The sequence below is a fragment of the Vicia villosa genome, linkage group LG6, assembly GCF_029867415.1.
Source record: "Vicia villosa cultivar HV-30 ecotype Madison, WI linkage group LG6, Vvil1.0, whole genome shotgun sequence".
NCBI lineage: Eukaryota > Viridiplantae > Streptophyta > Magnoliopsida > Fabales > Fabaceae > Vicia > Vicia villosa.
The window spans coordinates 162,222,590-162,248,035 of NC_081185.1; the positions used below are offsets into that span (position 1 = coordinate 162,222,590).

Genomic DNA, 25,446 nt, shown 5'->3' on the forward strand with positions numbered 1-25,446 from the left:
TTTATAACTCTATTCTTAAGAAGAAAAATCCATTGGCTTTGAGACTGAAGCATATCCTAAGCTGTGGCGAAGTCGTGGGTGGCTAAGGAAGGTCATGGTCACTTTGTTCACACACAATACTACATTACACTCACACACTTAGCTATCTAACTTTATATTTAGAGTAAAGACCCATTTTGGTCCCTCACAAATATTACAAAAGCCAAAAATGTTTTTTATAAAGAATCGAACCCAGAATCTTTAAAAGACATTTTTGTGTCTTTACCACTATGTCAATGTACATTTATGACAAGTCCCTTCTGGTTAAATGATATTCTCTTTACAACTAGACAAATCAATTTCTATTGTTAATAAAGTGGCTATCATTTACAACTAGAAAAATCAATTTCTATCGTTAGTAAAATGACTATTATTTACAACAAGACAAATCATTTTCTATTGTTAGTAAAGTGACTATCATTTACAACTAGACAAATTAATTTCTATTATTAATAAATTGATTATCATTCACAATTAGACAAATCAATTTTTATTGTAGTAAATTGACTATCATTTACAATTACACAAATCAATTTTTATTGCTAATAAAGTAATTATCATTTACAACTAGACAAATCAATTTTTACGGTTAGTAAAGCGACTATCAATAACAACTAAAAAAATCAATTTCTATTGTTAATAAAGCGACTATCATTTACAAATAGAAAAATCAATATCTATTGTAGTAAATTGACTGTCATGCAGGATGTGGTTTAAAGGGTCTGAGTTCAACTCCTTATAAGAAACAATTTTGACTTTTTTATATTATTAAGTCATAATTGTTTAAAAATGAAATTAGAAATAAAAAATCAATTTATTATTTATAAAATTAAAAAAAAACTAACGTGGCAGTCCAATCACAGTTTAAAACTAGGAAAAAACGGTTTGAAAAAAAATATATTAGCAGAAGGACTAATATGGTCTGATTAAATTTTATAAGAGATTAAATCGGGTCTATTTTATTGTAAATGACTAATTTGGATTGTGTAATTTTTGTGAGAGACCAAAATGTGTCTTCACTCTTATATTTATATTTCACATGTCAAAACTAACTATTATCATCATTATATTCTTAATTATTTTTTATAAGCTAGATTATTACAAGTAATAATTGTATATTATGTTTAAAATTCATCTCAATAATTATATACAAAATTAAAATTCGTCTCAAATTCGTCTAAATTTTTAATGACAGAATTTTCATAAATATAAATAAAATAAATAATAATTGTGTATTTTTTGAATTATCGTTTTAAAGACTCTTCATAATTTTGTCTCAAATTTTCCTTAATATTTTACACAGATTTGAGAAAAAATATAAAAAATATTAAAATAAATAACAATTTTATATTATGTCTAAAACTCATCTCAAAGTCTATATACACAATAAAATTCTGTCTAATCCGTCTCAGTATTTTACACGAATTTGAGACAAAATTTACAAAAAAAATAATAAAATAATTAACAATTATGTATTTATTCTAACATCTATCTTAAAGATCTCTCTGTGTAATTGAAATTTGTTCAAACATGTCTCAATATATACATGAATTTGGAATAAAATTTTCAAAATATAGTAAAATAAACAATTATATAATTAGTCTCAAATTCTCTACATGATTGAAATACATCTGAAAATAATATCATTTATGACTAAATTTATTTCACCTCAAATTTCTATTTAAAAATATCAATATTTTAATAGAGTCACAACTACATGTATTAATTTATATTAAAATAATATGTTTTAGCTTCACCCAAATTCAAGCTGAAATCTTTCAGTGTGTTAGACTGGCGTGATGAGATGAAACCATCTCTTTTATGGTAACCATTTCTCAAATTATCGTGAAATTATTATCATGTTAAAGTATAAGCACATAAAATGGAAGTTAGATTGGGAGTGAAGAACCTAGAAGTCTTCAACATATTTCTCTTAAGTGTAATTGAGATGTTTGCTAGAAAGCAACTTTCCATGGACTAAGATCTTAAAACTAATATATGGTAAAAGTTTTTATGCAAGGACACAATGTGTCATACAATAAAGGATCTATTTGGTGGTTATACCTTGTTTCAGACTATACGAATAATGTGGACATTAGAAAATCCTCATTAGGTTTTATGTTTGTAATATTTAGGATAGATATAAGTTAGGAGGTAGATAAACAATCAATGGTCGCATTATGTGCTACTCAAACGAAACATATCGCCCTTGTTGAAAGGGTCGAGGAAGTCATATGGTTGAAAGACGTGATTTGGGAGGGAGTTAGCTAGGGATTATTTAAGAATGTGTGGAGATGAATTATGATAGTCAAAGTTTCATTCACTTGACCAATCATCGAATTTATCATGAGAACACAAAAGACATTAAAATTTTCTTACAATTCATTAGGGATATGGTAGATTCATTAGAGATTCAGTTTCAGAAAATGCCCTTAAAAGAAAATCCAGCAGATACGTTCACCAAATAATTGTCAAGATCAAGGTCTAAGTATTGTTTGGACTCGATCAAATATGCTGAAGAATGATTTAAGATTAGGATAGAACAAAACGGTGGTTGAGGGTTAAATTGACATCTTCATCACTTTAAAATCAAAGTGGAGAATTATTTTAATTTTCCTTGGAACCTCAAATGATAAAATAGGAAAATGACATATTTTAGTATTAGCATATTTCCAGGCTTGTTTTAGCGGATCCGTTTGTTAATGGGTCATATCTTATGCATGTTAGGATTTTAGAAGTTATAGATATTTTTTTCTCCCATTTGTTGTAAGAAAATTTTCAGAAGGTGAATAAGGTAAAAATCCTAGTGAAAAGTAATTCTAATGAAAAGTAAAGGATGAAAATTCCTAGAATTATACTTTTGGGGTTTGGCAGTGTTTTGGGGTTATCAAATGGATTTGGGAAACAATTTAAACACCTTGGATTTGTGTGATTCTTATATTGAGAGATGGAGAGATCGTAAAACATTTGGTTAGAAAATAAGGTTTATTTTGAGAACTCCAAACATTACTTTCTTGTAACTCATATTATAATAATAACTTTTGAAGTATAGTGAATCAGAGAGTTGATTTCTCTTCTAGAAATATATTTATTTGATCAGTAATATCCCATAACTTATTTTCTTAAATAAATGTGTTTAACTTAAGAAAGTTTTTGGAAATGTTATTAAACTAAAGAACTATAACATGTTAGAGACACCAAGGTTGTTATGGACCTTACATTAAAGAGGAATAGCAAAATGGTTTTTCCTCAATCCAAATAAACTCTGAAAATGAGGAGCTTCGATAATTTTTCCTTTTTCACTCAGAATTTTTAGCGAGTAGGAAGACCTGTCAAGCTTAGAGGGAGAGAGAGAGAGAGAGAGAGAGAGAGAGAGAGAGAGAGAGAGAGAGAGAGAGGGAACTCGTGGGAAAAATAAAGGGAGGAGAAGAAGTAGTTCCAAGATATAATCTTATTGCACGTGCAAGGAGAGGATTCTCAAGCTCAAGAAGGAAGAAGTATGAAGCATAAAATCATCATCAACTCCCTCGACAATATCTTGAACTCGGAATTTCTTCAAAGACGGGGTTCACTTAGGCTTTTAATCTTGTATAGAGTAAGTTAGAAATGTGGTATGTTAGAACAGATTGATGGTTTTTTCATATACACATCATTGATTGATGTCATGTCCATTAATTGTGATCAACTCCTTAAATGCCAAAGTTTTTTGCTGAGAATTGTGATTGATAAGGAAGAGAGTTGGATTGGATAAGTTGTAGGAAGAAGATACTAAAATGACAATCATGTCTTTCACAAGAGTTAATATACAAGTATTTTTTTATACAATGAACAATCATCAATCAAAGCGCTAATAGCCACACTGCATTAGCCTAAACACATCAAATGACAATTTCTTCAATTGATGCAGATACTAAAATGCTACATGTAAGATCCTCAATAATCTTGATACAATAATCTTGCTATCCATAATAACCTACCCCAAGCTTCATTTCTGCAACATTATTTCCTCAAATCTGACAAAGACTTGTCTGAATGATTGTCATTAGCCTCGAATAATTGGATAGCTCCCAACTTTGTTCTGCGACAACCTTTACAAGGTTTCACCACAGTCTTTAATGGAATATAGAGAAATTCTTCTCTCTTTATGAAAGACTGACAACCAAAATCTATGTCCAAGAAATAATTCTTCCACATGATACAAAAAAATATAACTTCAAAGAAAAACATTAGATTCTCGAATGTACCTTTAGTCTACCTCTCACACTCAATCTTTAGAATTTGAGATCCATAACAATAGTTCTTGACAAAGGTTGAAGATGACTAACAATATCTGAAGAATCTTACACAGAATAACTAAAAATCACAAGATCCGCATTCTAGGAAAAAATGGGCTTCTAGGTTCTTGGTGATGGTTCAGAGATTGATCAAATTCATCAATTGATTTATCAACTCTATCTATCTCCCTCTCTTGTTTTTTTCTATTACAAAAAACACACAATGATGTTACAAGAGATTGCGTTTCCTTACACTTTTTTGAGATTCTAACTCATTTGGTAACACAATCTCTATCATAGACAAAAACAAAAGAGATATGAAAATTATAGTGCTAGAGGGTAAACTCTCTCTTAAAACAACGGAGACAAAGGATTTTTATCAAATCATAAAGTAACAATTTGAATCAAAGAAACAACAACTTGAATCGAAGGTTGAAAAGAAAGGAAAGAAGCCATGATTCGATCATCATGTGTATCTCATGATTCGAGTCAAGTAGAGTTGTGATTTGAATCACACTCTTCTATGATTCGAGTCAAATGAGACATAGCCAATTCCCAACTTTCACAAGACTTCATGATTCGAGTCACACTGTGCATGATTCGAATCACATATCTTTGCAGTCTTGATTCAAGCATTCTAACTTATGGTTCAAACAATACTTAATATATTGATACACAACCAATTGCTAGGCTCAAAAAGGAAATCATTTTCATGGATACAACTACCAAATTAATGAATGAAGAGGTTCTCAAAGGTAAAAAAATAGTTATAGACGAAACCGGCGAATACAAATTATTCCAAATGAATTACAACAATGTAAATAAATTCATACAATTGACAAAATACAAACACGCGATAAATCAAATAATGCATATACACGCAAATTGACAAATCATTAAAACTAAAATAATACAGACGATAACTGCAATTTCACGTAATTCCTTCTGATTGTGTGCGCCAAAAACCTCATTTTCCAAGATCAAAGTCTTACCTGGGATAGAAGGGATGAAAATCTTAAGTCTTCTTAGTGGTAATATTGTTATAACCATAAGTGAAGAATGTTGCTCTATATTAACTCCAAAATTACACCGCGTATCCATGATATGAATAAGGGTAATAAAGCTATGTCCAAAGAAAGGACGTTAGGACTAACTAAATACATATAGAGAGAGTGACATGTCTCGCTGCATATATTCTTTGCATGATACGAAAACAGAGCTGAAGTCTCATAGAGCCATTTTAGGATATTAATGATCCTATAAACTGGACTCGAATTGTGGTGGACCATTGTAGTTAAGATATGTGAGTTATAGGTGTATGGGACAGCATGACATTACTATATAGTGTGTGAAATTGATTATGTTCCATATTTCCTTTGAGATGTTGAGCATCTCCGAGACCATACGAGATCGTTACCGAAGTGGTAGTAGGTTGCGGGGACATAACCGACCATTGAGAGAACTTATGGATGTAATCAGAACTCCATTGGGATCACTTATCTTACCCATGTTTATTTCCCCTTACGGATGACACGTAAAGGCATTTCATATTTTAATAACTAATTTAGTCATTAATTTTTTCAAACAGTATAATTTTAATTAGATATCTGTTATAAGCTAATTTTTTATAAGCTAACTAATCATGTGTCCTTTTTTTTATCAAGTAGAGCCCTTGAAGGTTGTTGAGATATCTATCGCAATGAATAATATAATATAATAACATTATGGTAAAATCGGATAAAAAGACCTTGTAAAAAAACAATACAATGTCATTATATAGTCTTTAAGCTCTTACAATTTTCGTATAAAAATTAAACTAAATTAAATCACAATACATTGTGTAGCTTTTAAAGTAAAAAATAAATTAGTTTATCTCTTTGTTTCTCTTTATTCTTCTAGTCTAAGAAAGAAAGAAAAAAAGTACAAAGGAAGCACCCATGAAAGTTGAAACTACTTACGTGAGATTATGGCTTCTACTATTCCTTTAGTACTTAATTAATTTTTTTGGACATAATTTAGTACTTAATTATTATTATTAATCTTAATCCGAATCTATGATTGACACTTGGGAGGTGTTGTGTTTTACGGATTAAAGTGTGTACCGCCTAAAGACAAAGTAGCTTTCAATGTAACCAGAAAATAAAATATTTAAAATTAAACCAAAAATTAAATATTATTATAACTAAATATTAATTTTGAATATAACAAATATAAAAAAATTACATATCTATCCAATTAAAATATCTCAAATAAATAATTATAGACTTATAGTGATACTTATGAACTAACCTAAAAAGTGATATTATAAAATAATATTATTGGACCAATAACTGAAAACAAATATGCTCTCATGTGCACAAATTAATTTCTCACGGAGAAAGCTGTCTCAAATTTTTTAAAAGTTTTATCCAAAAAAACTGAAATTAATTATATGTGAAATATGTGTATAGACTTTTTTTTCTAAAATTTCTCAATCTACCTCTGGAATCTTTTAGCCATCCGGTGAAATTTCATTTATGACCCCTATTGTTGTAGATGTATTTCCGAAAATACTTTTTTAAAAAAAGAAAATTGGTTTTTTTCGTAGGTACGTCTACGGAAGCATTAAAACTTAATTAATTTGAAATTTTCTCAATTAATTTACAATTTTCTCAAATTAAATGAAATCTTCTAGTTACGTCTACGGAAGGTTTTTAGAATAGAGTGTTCTGTATATCTATCTACGAAATATTCTGTTATATTTTAAATCAATTACATTCCACTTCAAAATTCAATTTTTATACCTCAAGTACTTCACAGAACTGACTGTGATTCACGAGTACAATTGCGTGGAGCCTGTTTAGTCTACTTGTACTCGAAGTTAGGCGAGGATTGTCTTTGGAAGACAAAGCAGTTGACGGGGTGCTGCACACTTTTTATGGTAATTTTTTGTTACTAATATGTTCATAATTCATTTCTTATTCGTGTTATTAATATTGTATTTAAAACATTTTCAGGGATGGATCATCTCCCACTTCCCTCACATCACTGGGTGGGAAGCTGAATCCCAGTACAATGAGAACTGGCCTCATGTAACTGTTTTTGTTTCATACAAAAGGAATGGTGTTGCTAGCCATTCAGAGTATCTCTTGATTGTATGGTACCAGATGACGTTAGTTTCTTCTCATATTAGGATCACCTCCAGATACGGTCGTTTGTCGTCTCTTTATACTCTGGATGGCTGTCATGTGGGTCATCTCTTATGCAGCCTTATATGCCAGAGCGAGCGATGCGCCAATTTGACTATATGCATATCATTTTATGACCTCCCTATGAGGTTGCTTCTCCCAATGTTCGCCACAAAGACTAATAGGTGATACTATATGATTTCGTGAGTCATTTTGTACCAGAGGAGTATCGTCGAGAGCCAGATTCACTCTAATACCTTACGGAGATGCATCTCCAAACTATATTTTATTTAAAATGTGGTGAAATTTTGAATACCACATAGTTATGATTTATGTGCGTTCGAAAATACATCTTCGGATGCACGAAAGGCATTTTAGAATTTTCAAAGGGATTGGAAGCACAACTAATAGGGGATTGAACTTTTCCCTTAAATTTTTATTAGTCAAAAAACTTTAAAAACTTTAAGACCATCTCAATAATGTTTGACTTGGGAGTTACAAGATTAGATCTCATTTGCTTTTGTTTTCCAAGATTGGTCAAGGTCTATCTGAACTTGCTAATAAAGTTTGTGATCGTGGTACTACTTCTAGTTTGGATTCTAGAATTGCTACTAGTTTGGATTCTAGACTTGCTGATTTTAGAAAGGGAGATGTAGCTTGTTCTTATAAGGACGCAGTTACGATGGAAAATAAGTTGGTGCTTTCCTCGACTTCTTGTCAGCTATCCTGAACAAGTTTGTGCAAAAGTCTGGTTTTGAATATAGATCCCTCAAATTATCTAAGGCTCTCTTCCCCTAGTAAGTATCTTGAAGCATGATATCACCTTGGGGTTTGTAAAAGAAAATTTATTCATTTTAGTTATTCTCATACATCCCTATCCAAGATGGGAGGTGATTATTTGCTGCTCCACTACTCTTTGCTTGTGAGCTTTTTTGAATGTGAGGATTGTGAACTTTTTTGAATGTGAGGATCCAAATCCAGATAAACTGCAATTCGATTCGATTAGGAAATATCGATCAAAAGTTGTAAAATTCTAAGATGTTTCCATGTAGAACGGACTATGTATGTATAAGAATTATAATTGTGTGGAAATAGTAAGATGTCATCTGAAAATGAAAGGTAAAATATCTTAGGCCAAAAGACCCCAAATTAATAACATAACATACACTCGATGAACAAGGATCCGAGCCTCTTTGTAAACTCAAGTGCTTAACATCATCACTCTATTTTAAACAACAAGCAATTCTTCAACCATCACAAACTTTGTAGCAAATTACGAGCACAATCGAAATTTTGACACTTGAGCTCACTTAAAGATAAAGCTATGTAAAATTCTTCACATTAACTTCAAATTAAAAAGTTAACATTAACAATAAAATTTGCACTGTGTAATCAAATTATACAATATATTTCTCAACTAAACTTTTACACTGTATCCCTTTCTGTTGTTTTTCAAACCCTGCAACAGTCTTTAAAACAATGGCTAATTTTGAATTACGCCCAAAAGATTGGTGTAACTAATTCTTGTATTGCTCGCTCCTGCATTCCACCCATGACATTCCATCACCGCTGCTTAGCTCTGACATTTCATCATTGGTTAATTGCTCATAACTTCCACTCTCAAACTTGGCCAGTCCAAAACCGGCTGGCCGGTTCAAATTGTGTCTTCTCACATGCTGTGTATTCTCACCCCTTTTATTGTTTGGGCAAAAAAAACTTGTATTCTACAACTTTTTCCATTGAACTTTTACATTGTTCCATGTTCCAGTTGGCATTTAATAATTCATGGAACATATATATACAATCAAATCAAATCAAAAACTGTAGCATGGAAACATTTACTGACTTCTCAAGGGGACTGGAGCACAGTCAAATAGTATTTATAGCCCTGGCACTTGCCCGAACGCTGCCTTGTATCATCACTGTCTCCCTGACCCTTGGATGGAAGTTTCCAATTCAAAAAATAATTTGACAGGTCGTATGTCCCTGGAGAGAAAACACAGATCTGAAGAGGAACTTCTGCCGAGGACATTGACTCAAGGTGGATATTGGTTGAGCTTGATCCAGACCAAATGTATGGGGAGACACTTTCCAACGATAGTGCCTTTCCTGGTTGTGTTTCGGCAGCATTGGGCAATACTTTTAGTTCATTCACGGGTGTGACATCATGCCACCCTACTTGGTTATCAGGAGTTGCTGATGGAGCAGCATTCCCACTGTTGATATGTCCACCACTACGATCAAAATCTACAGTGTCAATGTGCACAAAAGCAGTGGTGCCAGATGAATTGTAAAGATGCATCTTTAGATTTATTTCACAGAAGGATGCAGAAAAGTCATGATGCAAGGTCTGAGGTCCGTCCACTAGCCATGAAATGGGGCCTGTGCTAGCAGTACTATCAAAAGAAAGATAACGATTAACATAAGCCCCCATAAAGTCATGAAATAATATCACACAAATATATAAAATTTATCAGAAAATCAAAATTAGAACATGAACATGCCTTAAGTGACACGCATGGTGAGACATAACATGAGGAGGGTCAGATAAACCAGGACTGGTACTATTGCTGAGAGGCCGAGATATCAACACAAAATCAACGGTATTTAAGTCGCCCAGATCCTACAAACATTAATGTCCCTGTCAGTAATAGGATAGAAAAACAATAGTATTTAAGTCAATCCAATATGTTCACCATGACAATAGCATTGATATAGAAGTTTCAAATTGCAGTATCTCCTAAACTACTGATTTTAAAAGAATAAGTTTCTTTTGATGGTAAAAAAATATTAAAAAGATGTATAGTAAGATGGTAAAATATCCTACAGCTGAGAAAAAAACAAAACGTGGAGCAACCATGTGCACAGAACCAGAGATCAGAGTTTCAGTAGGCCCATTCAATCTCCTTGCAAATCAGACACATTAATAACCTCGGAGCAACAATGGGCACAGAACCAAAGAGAAACTAAAAACACAATATCCCAAAGCAAAAGTATGCACAAGAAAAGATGTGAGCATTCCGGTGTTTAAGAGAATAATGGTAATGGTAAACCATCATTTTGTTGTGTTAGTGGAAAAAAAAACTAAAGGAGACCATCAGTTATACTACCCAAAAACAGTATGAAGTGAAAAATATAATTTCATTCACATTCTGGTCCTGGTAAAATTCATTTTCAACCAATTCTACTTTCCCCTACTCAACCACACATACCATAAACAATGCTATAAATTCAGATGAAACAGATCTGGACATTATCAAAACAAAAGTGTCTACCTCATGTAACACTTTCTGCTGCAATCTTTCATAATGGTGGAAATTGACCAAAGGTACATTGTTTGAATTGTAAACTAAATCCTGACTGCATTGAGGAACCAATAACACATCACCTCCGACAGGCATGGTAGATATGTTGTATTCCAGTGTTGATAATCTCCTTGAGTTCTGAGTTAACAATACCTTGATTTAGCGCACCATAATCATAATGTATGTGCAAAGCAGAGAAGCAGACACAAATTTGATACCAAATTTCACTAGGCATAAAAATATACATGAATGGTGGATTTATAATATATAATGGCTTTGCGAGAAAGAAAGAAAAAAGTCAACAGAAAACAAACAACCTTGGATAGCTAAGCATTTGAAGATACAGATTCTGAAAAAATAATATTCAAAAAGTTGTTCATTTATAAGTATCAACAACTTGTTTACATGAGTATATTATGAGAAAATGTTGTTTACATGAGTATATTATGAGAAAATACAAATAAATGTTGTTGTAAGGGATTGAACCCTAAGCCAACAGGTTACATCCATCTAACTCAACTAGCACATACCAGTTGAGCTACTCCCATCCACCCTTAGTTTCTTAAATATTAATATGCAGGTCATTAAAGATTTTATGCCCCAAATATTTTCACCTTATCAATCATTATATTTTCTTCTGGTTATTTGGGAAGGAAAAAAAATAGAACAATGTTAATTTACTACATATAACCAGAAAAACTTAAATTATTTACATAGGACTAGATTTATTTGGATTTAGAATGTATAAACAATACAAAAACATGTGATTGGCTTACAAAATCATTTTTATAAAATCCGTACGAGAAAAAAATAGATCACACTGAAGATGAACAACCAACAATGAAGTCTTTTTTCACTACTCACTAGTTGGGCAAAGGCTACATGGATCAAATAAAGCATTTTCACAAAAAGTCAAAAACTATAGCACCAACCTTCAATGTGAAGAAACAGGATATGGCCTGACCAGCCATCAACGTTTGAGAAGGGAAAATAGTATCAGGAGGTTGAAGTAATGATATTTCCCAGTGTTGCCCAATACATGACAACTGATAAACTTGGAAACTTTCAGAGCTCGTCTTGTTCACAACATCCAATTGAACAAGAAAATCTTGGATTCTTAATCGAGAAGGACTAATTTGAAATGAGACATCTAATGATGGTAATACCTGCGACCACCAAATTTGGCACTTGAGAATTAACAAAGTCTATTATATGACTGATAAAGATGAAAATAAGTCACTTTACACGTTTTATCGTAATGTAACAAAAATTCAATAAACATAATGATTCAATATTTTACAGCATCATATAGTTAAAACTAAGAGTATAAAGACAGGAAATAAACTAATTAAGCCCAAAAAGCGTCACTTTCAGTACACGTTATACTAACCTGCACATTGTAATGCAAGCGAAGAGTACGATATCTAATGACACTTGATATATCTTCAATCTCATAATAAATGCTTATATAAAGAGAAATATCACCAGGAACAGCAGCCCTAAACCAAAGAGGCCAAGATAAGGGTGTTTCCCCTTGAATTGAAGTATCCTGAAACATAGTGTAACTCATGTGAACAAGATGTCAGCAGACGTCAACGTAGTAATACACAACTTCAAAAATTCAATACCAACCACCGGAAACGAAAATATTGTTTCAGACATGTTAGGATTAGCATGTGCACCACTTTGCACTGAATCTATCGTTTTTGTTAAGCAACCAGGAAACTCTAGTTTCACATTTTCCTGATTCCCAATAATCAGGAATCTAGGGTGACTTATCTTCATCTTCAGATTCTGCCAAAACAACAAACAAACAAGTGTTGTTAGCATGCAAGAAAGAGCAGGAAGAAAGCAAGTTCAATCCAATACAAGGATGTTGGGTAGCAGAGTACATCTATCTTTAAAGTTTAAATCACACCATTCACCTATTCCTGCTGTTTACAACTAACCCCGCAATTCATGTTATCCAAGAGAGGAGAAATAGTGTTTTGATAGGAACAAACAGAGACATAAAATTGACAATTTTATAAAATGATTGGTTTAAAATCTCCTCCATAGACTCCCCCTTCACAAATGATTTCTTCTATCATAAGCCATCAAAATTCACAGAATGAGTCTATCTATCCTGATTTCTCCTATTTGTCTAATTCATAACTCCTCTAGCTAACTACCCTAACTACTATAGCGTGTTTGTTTCAGATATTTTCGACTGCAAATGGAGAAATAACCCTTTCCAAGAGAGGTCTTGTTTCCACTAAAATAGGTTTTGAGGGGCAGGAATATGTAACAAACAATGCATTCTATCCTTTTACAGTTTTACCCTAACAACACATTACCCCCTTCAAAAGCAATCTCGCCCTCAAGGTTGAGGATGGTTTGCTGACAATGTTTATGTTACTGGTTTCCCAAAATCTGCCAGGAGTGTCCATCTTCCTCCCCTAGCTCATATTCTGGCAAAATAATGTTTCTAGACTTTGTTGTTGGTAGAAAAATATTTTGACTCCATGGCATCTATACTCAAGTTGACATCTAAGTGATGCATGCACGCGGAGAAGAAGAAAATGCAACTTAGCTCCAGGTACGGTACCTTAACAGGAAACTCTGATGGATTCTTCAACTCCAGCATAAGTTGCCGCAAATCTCCAGCATATGCCTTTCCAGGTAAAGAGTTAACAGAACCCTGAATCTTGGGTATGCTCTGGAATTATGAAAAAAGGTGCTTTAGTATAGAAATAAAAGGATATGTTGCAAATAAGGGAGTATTAGTCTCATTAATAAAAAACAAGATATATTCAGATTAGTGCTTGTACTCTTTACAAAATTGAATAATACCTTAAAATATTTTTCCAATAATATAAGAGGGAGGAGGGAAACAAAAATGAAAAGGAAGAGGAGACAAGCACAAACCTTGATCACCATAAATTTAAATTTCTCATTAGGTGGCTGTTTTGCTTTCCTTCTTCCTTTTACAATATTCTTCTTCGGGTGGCTCAACTCAAAGTTGTGAAAGCCAACTATTGTACCTGATAGTTTCCATCGAACACCAAGTATTTCAAGAGTACCTACTTCCTTGGGAGTAACTGATAGTTGAACCTGGCAGTCAGGTACTATACAAAATCAATTTTGCAAAGATGATATTTAAAAATTACGACAACAGAAGCCTTTTCTCGCAAGAAGTATTCAAATACATGAATTAAAAGAAGCTATAATGTCCTATCGTAAATAATGTTCATAAACAAATAATTTAAATCTAAATATTAGACCACCCTCAGTCCACTCTTGTTACTCGAGCTTCTACAGCTATTATTAGGTCACACGCTCATCTTTTTTATCATCTTTTTTTAAAAATTACGACAACAGAAGCCTTTTCTCGCAAGAAGTATTCAAATACATGAATTAAAAGAAGCTATAATGTCCTATCGTAAATAATGTTCATAAACAAATAATTTAAATCTAAATATTAGACCACCCTCAGTCCACTCTTGTTACTCGAGCTTCTACAGCTATTATTAGGTCACACGCTCATCCTCACACCACCCAAGATTAGATTCTATCATCTTTATTATAATAGGACCAACCCCAATTTTCTTTATTGCACTGATTCCAATCTCGGATCTATCTTGTCTTCCCAAGTGTCAATCATAATACAACAAAAAGTAATGAACGAGTTTTTTGTTTGTGTGCTAAAAGTATATTTGAAAAAATTGTAAAAGAATATTTTTATGTTGTAAATATGTAACTTTTAGGAGAACCATATGTTGTATTTCTTGATTAGCATTTAGCATTTAATAGGATCAGTCTATATATTCAGGTAAGAGCTTGTACATTGAATCTTTCAATGATATTCAGAATACTGTCCTCACCAAACCATTCTTCAAACTTAACTTATACACACTCGGGGACAAACACAGGATACATGCTTAGGCCTTCCAATATTCAGTCTTCCCCCTGAGTTTGAGGGAAAATGATTATATGGGAGAGCAAACACTCCCTTGTTGTATGTACTGTATAAGCTTCAGTAGCTACAGCTTGTTAGTTGGTTACGACAGCTGTTAGGAAAGCTGTCATTTGTTTTATATAAGCTTCACTTTGTAAGGACAGCTTTCCCAGTTCCTTGAATTGATCCATGGTTGTATAAATAGAAGGCTCAAAACTTGGAGACTTCAGAAATTACATGTAGAAAACTTTCTGAGAGAATTCTCTCTCATCGTAAACACTATCAATATATGGCAAAGTAATTCTTATACAATATGGGTATTGGGTAATCCCCATCCCTTGAGCTAGCTTCTGAGATTAAATGTGGCCTGGCTCAAATACTAATCTAGTACTAAGTCTATTCTAAATCTATTTTTGAGCTACCCTCATATATCCAGTTCTGCAAAGTTTATGCTTTATCTTATTTGAGATTATCAACTAAAGATATGGTCAAAGTAGTCCTCCTAAAGCAAGAGGAATCCTCACCTCCTGAGTTAGCGATTGAGGTTCAGTTATACCAAACCCAAATAATAATAAAAAATTAATGTCTAAACTAAATTTTTACCAGTCACAAAAAAATTAACAATTTTGTTTTTTTCCAAATTTACACTTAGCCTGTCTTATCCATTAGGGAAAAGATCTGAATGAAAGAGAATCATTTCTAGGAGCTCTGTTTCCAAATTGCTAGAAATGTGAATATTTTGTGAACTTTCACAGAGCAACGATATCTCCATATTTTTAGTCAAAGCTAAGGTGTTGGGATAGAAGTTCTTCATTAGCCACAAAAATAATACAACTCAATTAGCATATTTTAGTCAAGACAAAGATCTCTTGTACGGAATTCAGCTCTAGAACAAACTCACCATGGTCGTTTCACCACCTCCTAGTGAGAAATCAACCTCAGATACCAAAAAGGAGGAGTTGTATAAGCTCATATCCCTGAAGTGGTCAACTTCATTATTAGTCTTCACACTTAATTCCTTTTCATCTGTGGTATCCATGACAAACTATTACCAACCAGAAGAAGGCTACTAATATTAATTATTGATTTATAAATACTAAAAATGAAGAAAGCAATAAAAAAAGTGTAGAAGGCATAAGCAGAAGCTTACCTGATGTAAGTTCATCAGTATTAGTAGAATATTTGCATATAAGTGTAACACCAGATACAGGAATTGTGATTTGCAGAGGGTTTATGAATTCAATATTAACCTTCACGGCTTCTGCAAATGGTGCAATGGATAGACGAAGCAGCGGTCATGCATAACAGGAAGAAAAAAAAAAGTAAGCTCGTTGTGCTGATCCATTAAACGAAATTATTTAGTAACATAAACTATAACGATATTATAGTTGATGTATTCCTGGTGAGGTCAAAATTCCTTTTCCCAAATCTGTTTTATATTTTCACTTTACACAAATATCAACAAAACTTGCAGAAGAAAATTCATTAGTTATTTAAGTTTCAAATTACTTCTGAGTGAAAATAGATCAAAACATAAACTGACAAGTGACAAGTGCAATTTAATTTCCTAAATGAATGGCATCAGCGATTTTACTCCAGTCCAACCCTCTTCTACCATACAGAAGTTGAAAATGTACAATGAACTATTACCAACTTCAGACGAAATTCTACACATACCTCCAGCAACACAAACATTTGATAGAGTGTGCTTTTTTGAGATAAGCTTTGATTGCAACTCCAACCAATTGGTTTTGGCAGCTGTAAATGATGGTATCATGTCTTCTTCCAGAGAATGCCATAAGGCTTCTTTAGTGTTAATAGCCTGAAATGACACTTCAAGCTATCATAATCAAACTACAGCCATTAACTCATTTTAAACTTTTGTGCAACAAAATCCATTGAAAAAAATGCTTCTGATGAACATTTGGAAGTCCTAATACAAATATTAAGATGAGAAGAAACCCCTGAATTTCCCTGGAAAACCACAAAGAAAAACATAATTTCTATTTTTTGCTACTAATCACTTTACTGCTTTACTGGGGATTTATATACTGATATGTGATCTGTGTAATAGTTAACTCAACTGTTAATTACTCATTGTATCAGTTAGTGAGTGTTAGTGCAGCTGTCTCAGTTAATGTTATTCAATATACATGTATCATACATAGCTCATAAAATATTTAGAGCAATAGAGTTACAGACCTCTCAAAAAGAGATAGTAACAGGCTTGAAGTGCTAATTACTTCAAGCCTGTTACTATCTCTTTTTGAGAGGTCTATCACTCTCAAGTACATAAGTGCATTATATAAATGTAGAATATACTTATCATAGCTTAGGGAATAGAATTAGCACAACTGTTCCGAATATTTTATATGTATAATCCTGATGTAACAAAAGTTTAGACATCAGTCTGCCAAGTGTGCGTTTTGTTCAAGCAAATTAAGAAAAACCTTCCCTGATCTCCTCTAATATTTAAATGCCAACCAAACCTATATAGATTCAACATAAAAAAAAAAAGCATAAGCTACCCCGTATCCCTACCTAGCAAATAACCGTTCTGCTAAACAGTAACAAGGGCTACCTAAATAGGAAGAGTAAAACATTTTGAAGATTAAAATCAACAATAGCTTGAAAATCGGGGAAGCATAAAATTGATATTAACTTACAGCTGAGGATGATCCAAAAGTTCGGTGATCTTCAAATATGACCTTGAGTGAAGAGATGTTGATCACAGGCAATTGAAGTTTTGTTACCTCAAATGTCCGCCCTGTTTTCTGTCGACAGGTGTCAAATTAATTATATACTGTCCAACTCAGCATTAACAGAGATATTAAATTTAAACTTGAAACTATTTCAAGAATGAAAAAAATAAAGTTAATGCTAATTCAGAAACATTTAATACAATCAGGTTCTAAACATATGAAATCTGAAAATCAAGTAGAGGGAACGATTACCTCCACAACTTGAAGAAAGTCACTCAGGAATAACTCTTGTGTCGTCTTGGATTGGTGACTGCAAGCCAAGATTTCCATCATATGCTTGCAAGCTACATCATACATACCAAGAGCAGCATACCACCTAAGAAATATCATCTTAATTAACAAACTTCAATGAATGTAAGTGCCATGGTTTTTGATATAAAAGTCGCAATATATTATTGCTGAACCAAGTCTAACTTACTGGCCTATATGGAAATGAACATGATCATTGATATAACTCCAAGTAGTTCCTCTAAAAACAGAAAGAGCGCTTCTGTATGTTCGAATTGCGTGTTTGATCTGAACATAACAGCGCCAAGATCAGAAAATTATTCACAAAAAGCAACATATTATTAAATGGGGGGAAATGTTGACAGCCCAATACCTGATCACACTTTTTATACTGCTCACCAGAAAGAACTAGATGAAATCCATATTTACGTGACATGGAGGGTTTAGACAACAAATAACAGTATGATGCTTGTTCAAGCATTACAGCAGAATGTAGGATATCCTAAGACAAGGAATTGCTCAATAACAGAACATAATAATCCAAATTGTTTTATTAAATTTTACGTTTTAAAAAAAGCACTACCTCACCACAAATACGAAAGTAAACTGTAGCTGCTTCCTTATATAGGTCTCGTGCTTTTAACATTTCTATCCACCACAGACCACATCGTGTAGCATTTTGCTGACCCAATAATCCAAGTTTCTGGACACATCAAGTTTATTAATTAAGAAAAATGAATGTGAATGGAATATAGCAGTGACAGAGCATCTTCTTGAAAAACATATATATCTTTCTCGTGATCCAAAATAAACCATACATACTAAATATGTGTTAAAAGCATTTTCCATGCAATATTCGGCTTCTTTTCTTGATTGATCCAACATGAAGTACGTAAGTCCCATCATTTCCTGAAAAATAAATAAGGGAGGCCAATAGTGATGCATTTCCAGAGTAATTCACTATCAGAAAGTGTATAAACTAGGCTTTGAAAACTAAAAACAAAATTAAAGCACCCACCGCTGAGGAAAACAAAAATTACTCCAACATCACCTTTCTTAAAATTATTTTCTCTTCAGTAGGGTGTGATAGTTTAAGTATCAATAAGGAAGTAACAGAATAAAACCCCAATGTTGAAGAACATGTATGGCAATCAATGATAATACCTATGAAGCACGGACACCCCGAACAAGACATCGACACTGACATGGTGACACCGGTAAAAATTTGAAAAATGAATAAATTAAATGTAATCACAAATGTTTGTGCCGGTGCCCGACACCGACACGGATATGTACACTCCTTTTTTTCAGAGGTGTCGCATAGGTTAATACCCAAGTCTTCATGTCTATTTGAAATTCTGAATGAGTTGTGTTAGAGAGCAGACATGGCGGAATACAGTGGCGAATTCTGACAGCCGCCATGGGCAATTTGTGATGACTGATGAGATTCCCATCAAGGTGGCCCCATAGGCCTCAATGGTGGTTTTATATGTCAGATTTTTTTTCCTTCTGAAAGCAATAGGACAACAGAGATTCTGCGGATGTGGAAATAAATGATAGACTTGAAGCTATTGAAGTTATAGGGTTTTAAAGAGAGGGAGAAGTAAGAATGAAAACTGTGTATTAGGAGCAGCTGATTATACACGAACGATGATTCTGATTTGATATAAAAAAACTAAACACTAACCCTCATATACTTATGCTAATGCAAGACTCAAAATTCTATTAAATAGGAAAACAATCATGATAATAGCAAAGAAATATAGAACTTGGAGGTTGAAAACTACTCCAAAGAGATAGTTCAACACGAGAAATTAATCGGTCTAATCTTATAAGAAAATATAAGATATTTTAAGATAATATCAAGATACTATAGTATATTTCCATGTCTCGCAACACACCCTCTCAAACTAACTGCACTTTATGTGTGTAATAAATGAACCCTTAAGAAAACCAAATATAATCAAACAATAAAATAGAAAACCAAACACAGTGGGTATAGGCCTATTCTCTGGCATTAGCTAAATGGCTCCTAGAGCACAAAAGGTGTTGAAGCCATAATTCAGCATAGAATAGAAGAGAGAGAGAGAGAGAGAGAGAGAGAGAGAGAGAGAGAGAGAGAGAGAGAGAGAGAGAGACAAGGAACAAATAGTGGTTATATAGGCAACATTAGACCAAACTGGACACCAAAACTGCAAAGCGGGCACAAGAGGTAGCTTGCTAGTTTGAAGCGCATACTAGAAAGAGAGGGCATATGTGTGTACATGCACGATAAGTTAGACCTGAGGTTTTGGGTGGTGGTGGTTTTGCTGGAAATTGGCTGGAAATCTTTTCCAACAACGATGGCTAACAGTCCAAATGGTGGCTGGCGATGGAAGTCAAAGATTGTGAAAAACATTCCAAAAAGAATCCCTTAAAGGACGAGATTTAGAACACTCAGAAAAAGACATGGTGAAGGAAAGAGTTTCCCCCTTCACAAAGAATTCTCTTTTCACTAACACAGACAACTATACAGAATTCCTTCCTCAATCCTCATTTTTCTTATTGTGTTACAGCAGATCACTCCCAGTATGGTATAGTTCGAAGACAAATCAGGCGGAAGTGGTAGGATGTGACTCTTGAGGAGAAACAAATCATGATGATAAAAAAGAAATATTGAAACTAATTCTTCTTAAGAAATTAATCCTATGAGATAGAAAATCTAAGAAACTCTAGTATAATACAAAAATATGAGATATTTTCATATATCTTCTATCAAAACCATTTTCCCAAATTGCTGTATATGCCTATATACAGCAATTTAACAGAGAAGAAAATCCAATTTAACACCCTTCCAGTATCTCTTTACAGAAAATAATAATCTAACTTAAACTTATGGAACAACCATGAATAAATATGAAGACCCTCTCCACTTGGAAATATAAATTAAAAATTACCTGCACACCAGCATAACGCTTCCAGGCTTTATCAATTTTGTAATCTGTCGAAATTAGGCGATAATTTGACAAGGCAAGTTCATAATCTCGTAACATGAAAGCATAGTCACCCAAAACTCGAATCTGGGATTCAATTGAGTTAAAGTTATACCTTCAACAATGAAACCAAAATGATATTAGAAAAAGGGAAGATATCTAAATTATACATACATAGCATGTACTTTCCATCATAAGATAGGAATTTATGGGGTGACATACGTAGGACCATTGGGAGAATCTACACCGTCTTCTTTCCCTTTTCTCCACCATAAATTTTTTATTTGGTTTTTAAAACCTTTACGTGTTGCAGAAACCTAAACACAGCGCAATATTAAGAAACAGGGGAAAAAGAAATCAGAATATATAAACATCAAAATATGATGTTGGGTCTCATATAATAAATTTCAAACGAACAAAAATGACCTGTTGATTGAGCAAACGGATTTTTTGCTCCATGTTAGGAATGATGTGCTTAGATGATAAATCTTGCATTAAATCTTTGATCTGCAGGGCAAGAAAAATGAGGTAGCAAAATACATCTATAATTTGAACGGAAATCCTATATATTGAATCTAATTGTTGTTGACAAAATACCTCATTGATATCATCAATGCTAAGAAAGCAACCAAGATCTTGATTAGGAGAGGCATCATATATCTGTCACAAATTTCAGGAGACAATAGAATAAATTGCATATTTTTACATGAATATGAGACCAAAAAAAATTGCATGAACACGGGTTCCAAAAGTTAACCAAAATTTTCTTTTTCCTTCTTAGATGAAGCGAATAATAGATTTTTCATTTAAAAAGGGAAAGAGACAATAACAGATTACAAGACCTCTAAACAAACTTACTTGCGAAGCCCAAGGATTATCTTGATGCTTGATTGGAACATCAGAGGAAGAATTAATAGAAAGCAGCAAAGAATCACTTGTACCAAACGTATTCCTCATTTCTGTCAATATTTTACTTGCTCTGCAAAGAAGAAGGAAGTGGGAACTCAAAACAAGTCTAACACTACATAAAATTAATAAATCTATCTCCATGTAAAAAAATTAACAACCTCCAAAAGCTACATTGGGTGCCAGGAAAAAAATGTCGTGTTTTCATTCTCTAAATCGGCTTTTCAGAATCAGAAAACAGTTTTCATTTTCAGTCTTCATTCTCAGAGAATGAGACTGGTTTTGAAGTTTGAAATAATTCTGACACACAGTTCTGAGATTGACAACATGTTCTAAAGCTAACTCCCATACATTGTTGTACATCATGACCTTCCCTTCAAATGATAATAGTGTATTTTTTTCAAAATAGACAAAATGTTGGTGTAGTAAGAACAAAATAGAAAACACATGGCTGTTATGAACAGTGCCTTCTCAAGCACGGGTAACTTATTAGTTACTAGTTAAAAATGAAATAAGGAAACTATCAAACAAAATGCATTCTAAGTTTTAGTTTTAATGTCTATATGGAGTTAGTTTTTCCGCTAAAGTCGTTAGAAAGAAAGGGCGGAAAGTAATACTATAAGCAAACAATTGGAGTATGAGTCCCATAAGCAAACAATACTCTAAACAAATACACCATAAAATGGGAGACTTTTCCCTCCTAATTGCTAAAATTTTCAAATATAACCTACAGAAAATTTTCTTAAGTAGGACACATCTATTATTCTCCAAGAACCCCAAACAAATTGTTCCAAGAAAAATAATGGCTGCCCTGCAGAGCAAGAGCAAGAGCAGTACATAGTTAACAACACGCATAACAAAAAATAGCAATATGAAGCATGTGAACTTGCAACAAGTCATTTGTATCCTATTAATACCAACGTCCATACATTAAACTTCAGAGGCACCTTTTTATTTTTATATTAGTTTATCAAAAAGGAATCTCTCATGCATAGGAGAATGCATAAGAATATGGAAAAAAGATTAGAAAGAAATCTTTCTGTAAGTATCTTAAATTGAGGCTACTCTTGCAGAAAGGAATGAAGTAATAAAATTCAAAATGGCAATATCTTTCTTGGGAGTATTTGTTGATGGCAATCAGTACAATGTCACATCTGTGATGTGTCTATGTAAAAATAGTTTCCCCCTAAACAAGAATGGCAGAACATTCATACCTGTCTGCAGGCCCATCTTGATTGTCGTGCACTAACAAGTAATGCTTTAAAATCTTTGGATCCATTGCACCATCTTTTAGAAGGGAAGGAAGCTTGTTGGTATTAAAAAGGTCAACAAAACGGCTAATTGGATGTTCATCTTTTGAAGAAACAGCTAAAAGACCTGCAAGATGATTTTACAATGTTAGAACCAAAGTATCTATGACACTACAAAATTTGTGGGAGTAAATGTTAAGGAATCACAGAAAAGGAACTATAACTAATCTGAAAATCTTACAAGCCACGGGATGGTCAAAAGCTTCGTGGTCTGAAAAGGAAGCCATGCGGACAAGCTCTTTATTGAAAAACTGAAACCAGGATGGTGTATCTCTGTCTTCAGAGCCTACAAAAGTATTTTTGTCAATCAAACCAAACCTCAAACAATGACAGAACATCAACTGCCTTTTCATCACTGACACACGTTTTTGAGCGTATTCAAGGGCCCAAACAAGTGAACCGTAACAGAGCTCTAGCATGTGCTCAAAAAATTTTGGTTAAATTACTAAAATATATGATCACACCCAAGGTTTAATCAAACTAAAGATCTGTGCCCATACTCGTATCAATTCCGAGCCCAAACAACAACAACCAAGTCCTATCCCCACTAATTGGGGTCGGCTACATGGATCATCTTTCATCATAATGTTCTATCCAGGACCATGCTTCTATCCAAGCCCAAACAATCAAAAAAGTATTATTTATATGATGTATACCTGTAAACGTATGCATGTAAAAATAAAACTCAAGAAATTATTTAACTATATAAAAGCATGCAGAGTTAATGCATGTACATAAAATAACTACAAATATATATTATTACAACCCAAAGGGTGTGTTTGGTAGTTTAGGAGAGAAGGGGAGGGGAAGGTTTTGAAAAATAGGAAGGATGAAGTGGAAGAAATGGGGGGCTGTGGGGAGTTTATTTTTCTTCATAATAGAAAATCTCTTTAATTTTTTGAGGGAACTCAAAAATTGTAATATAGGAAGATTTTAGAGGGTTAGCATAACCTCTTCAAATCCAATGTATGTTGTTATTATAATACTCTTAAAATTTTTAATATATTAATCATAAGCATGCATTTATCATTCTGTCCAAACACTCTCAAACAAGGAGTAAGATTTCTTTCTATTTCCCTCTTCTTCCCTCCCTCAAAGCCCTCCCTTCCAAACTCCCAAACAGACCCTAAACTACTAATAAATTTACAAATGCGCGTATTCATCATACGTGGTTGATGCAGCTTAAATCATACACAAATGAACAAACATGTTTAAATCATAAACATCTTTTAGTCAACTAAAACATAGCATTGCCGAAACCAGATTCTAAACAATTGAATTCCACATACTCGTTACTTCATGATTGAACCCGGGAACATCTAAGCACAACTCCGAAAACACTTTCTCCCCCGAGTCTGTAATAACTTGCTTCAATTGCTGTTCAGCTACCTAGTAAAAACGTAAATACACAAATAGAACCACATTATTATAAATCCTAAAAGACAAACACTTTTATCATACATAGCCTCAAAAATCCCCAAAACGGTGCAAACAGTGAGTATACCTTCAAATTAGGCTTCTTAACATCAGAACCATAGAAGAGACGCAACTTGAACTTATGAATACGATAAGGCTGATCACTCGCGGTCCTCACTGGCACTGAAAGAAACGAACAATCCAAACCATAAATCACGAATCAGAAACCTCGATTGACGAAAACGAGTTGAGAAATACCGTCGATGTTGTTGAAGAAGCAAAACGGAGTGAGCATCTGGAGAAACGAGAGGCCGTTTTTCAAGCAAGTCTCTTCGACGGCCGGAGTTGAGATGACCATCACTACCGGAGTTATTTCCTCCAATAGCATTTTCCCCAACGGCGTCATCGCCGGATCCATCGTCGTTAAGGGATTGTGTGGTGTGGAAGAATCGGTGATTCAGATCGGATCTCTGTGCCGTGAGAAGGAGGATTGAGATTTGGGAACCAGTCGCCAGAAAGAGGGAACCGGTTCAGTTCAGTTTGCGTTTCACGACGTCGTTTCTGGCTTTCAGAATAATGCTTCTTCTGTTTCCAGTTTTTTTTTTTTTTTTGAAGATGGGTATTTTTTAAATGTTTTCGAAGATGGAACAAAAATATGAAAAAGTGCTATTCATGAACCCTTGTTATCCTAATTACACCCTCCTTAATTCTACCATTTAGTATTTTCTATAAATTACATTTTTTAGTTACATTTCAGTTTATAGTTTTTTTTCTGTTAATGTTATTTTGTTATCTTACTTTAAAAAATTAAATAGTATTTACAAATACAAAGTTCAAGTTTATCGTCAGTTCATGAATCATAAATAAATTTTAAGTTCATAAATCTTATTCAAATTCGTATTAACTTGTTAATAGCAAGAGGGCGATGGAAGAATGGAGGTTTGAGAGAGGAAAATAACTAAGTTTAAAGAAGGTTTGAAGAAAAAAGGATATGATAGGATCAACAAGGGCAATAAATCTATAAGGAAAAGAAGTAAGAAATAATAAAGAGTGAAAACATATAAGATAGATAAATAGAGAGTTTTCTCATAAATTTTGATGTGTTTTGAGGTCTGGATTTTTAAGAACTC

General features: G+C 33.3%; 1 protein-coding gene across 1 annotated transcript; it reads right to left on the minus strand.

The window, feature by feature from the left end:
* Nucleotides 1-8,790: 8,790 nt before the first annotated feature.
* LOC131610917 (uncharacterized) lies at nucleotides 8,791-24,920 on the minus strand. The gene is made up of 27 exons (XM_058883001.1): nucleotides 24,575-24,920; nucleotides 24,405-24,499; nucleotides 24,190-24,289; nucleotides 23,082-23,186; nucleotides 22,805-22,967; nucleotides 21,543-21,663; nucleotides 21,282-21,344; nucleotides 21,111-21,191; nucleotides 20,907-21,001; nucleotides 20,649-20,799; nucleotides 18,535-18,621; nucleotides 18,296-18,415; nucleotides 18,086-18,214; nucleotides 17,903-18,000; nucleotides 17,677-17,800; nucleotides 17,389-17,496; nucleotides 16,400-16,544; nucleotides 15,873-15,983; nucleotides 15,624-15,748; nucleotides 13,693-13,878; nucleotides 13,373-13,483; nucleotides 12,418-12,579; nucleotides 12,176-12,334; nucleotides 11,718-11,951; nucleotides 10,756-10,923; nucleotides 9,985-10,103; nucleotides 8,791-9,876 (listed from the first exon to the last, which is right to left on the minus strand). Exons 1-27 carry the CDS (start codon nucleotides 24,732-24,734, stop codon nucleotides 9,330-9,332), a joined length of 3,867 nt encoding a protein of 1,288 aa, XP_058738984.1. The 5' UTR covers nucleotides 24,735-24,920; the 3' UTR covers nucleotides 8,791-9,329.
* Nucleotides 24,921-25,446: the final 526 nt, after the last annotated feature.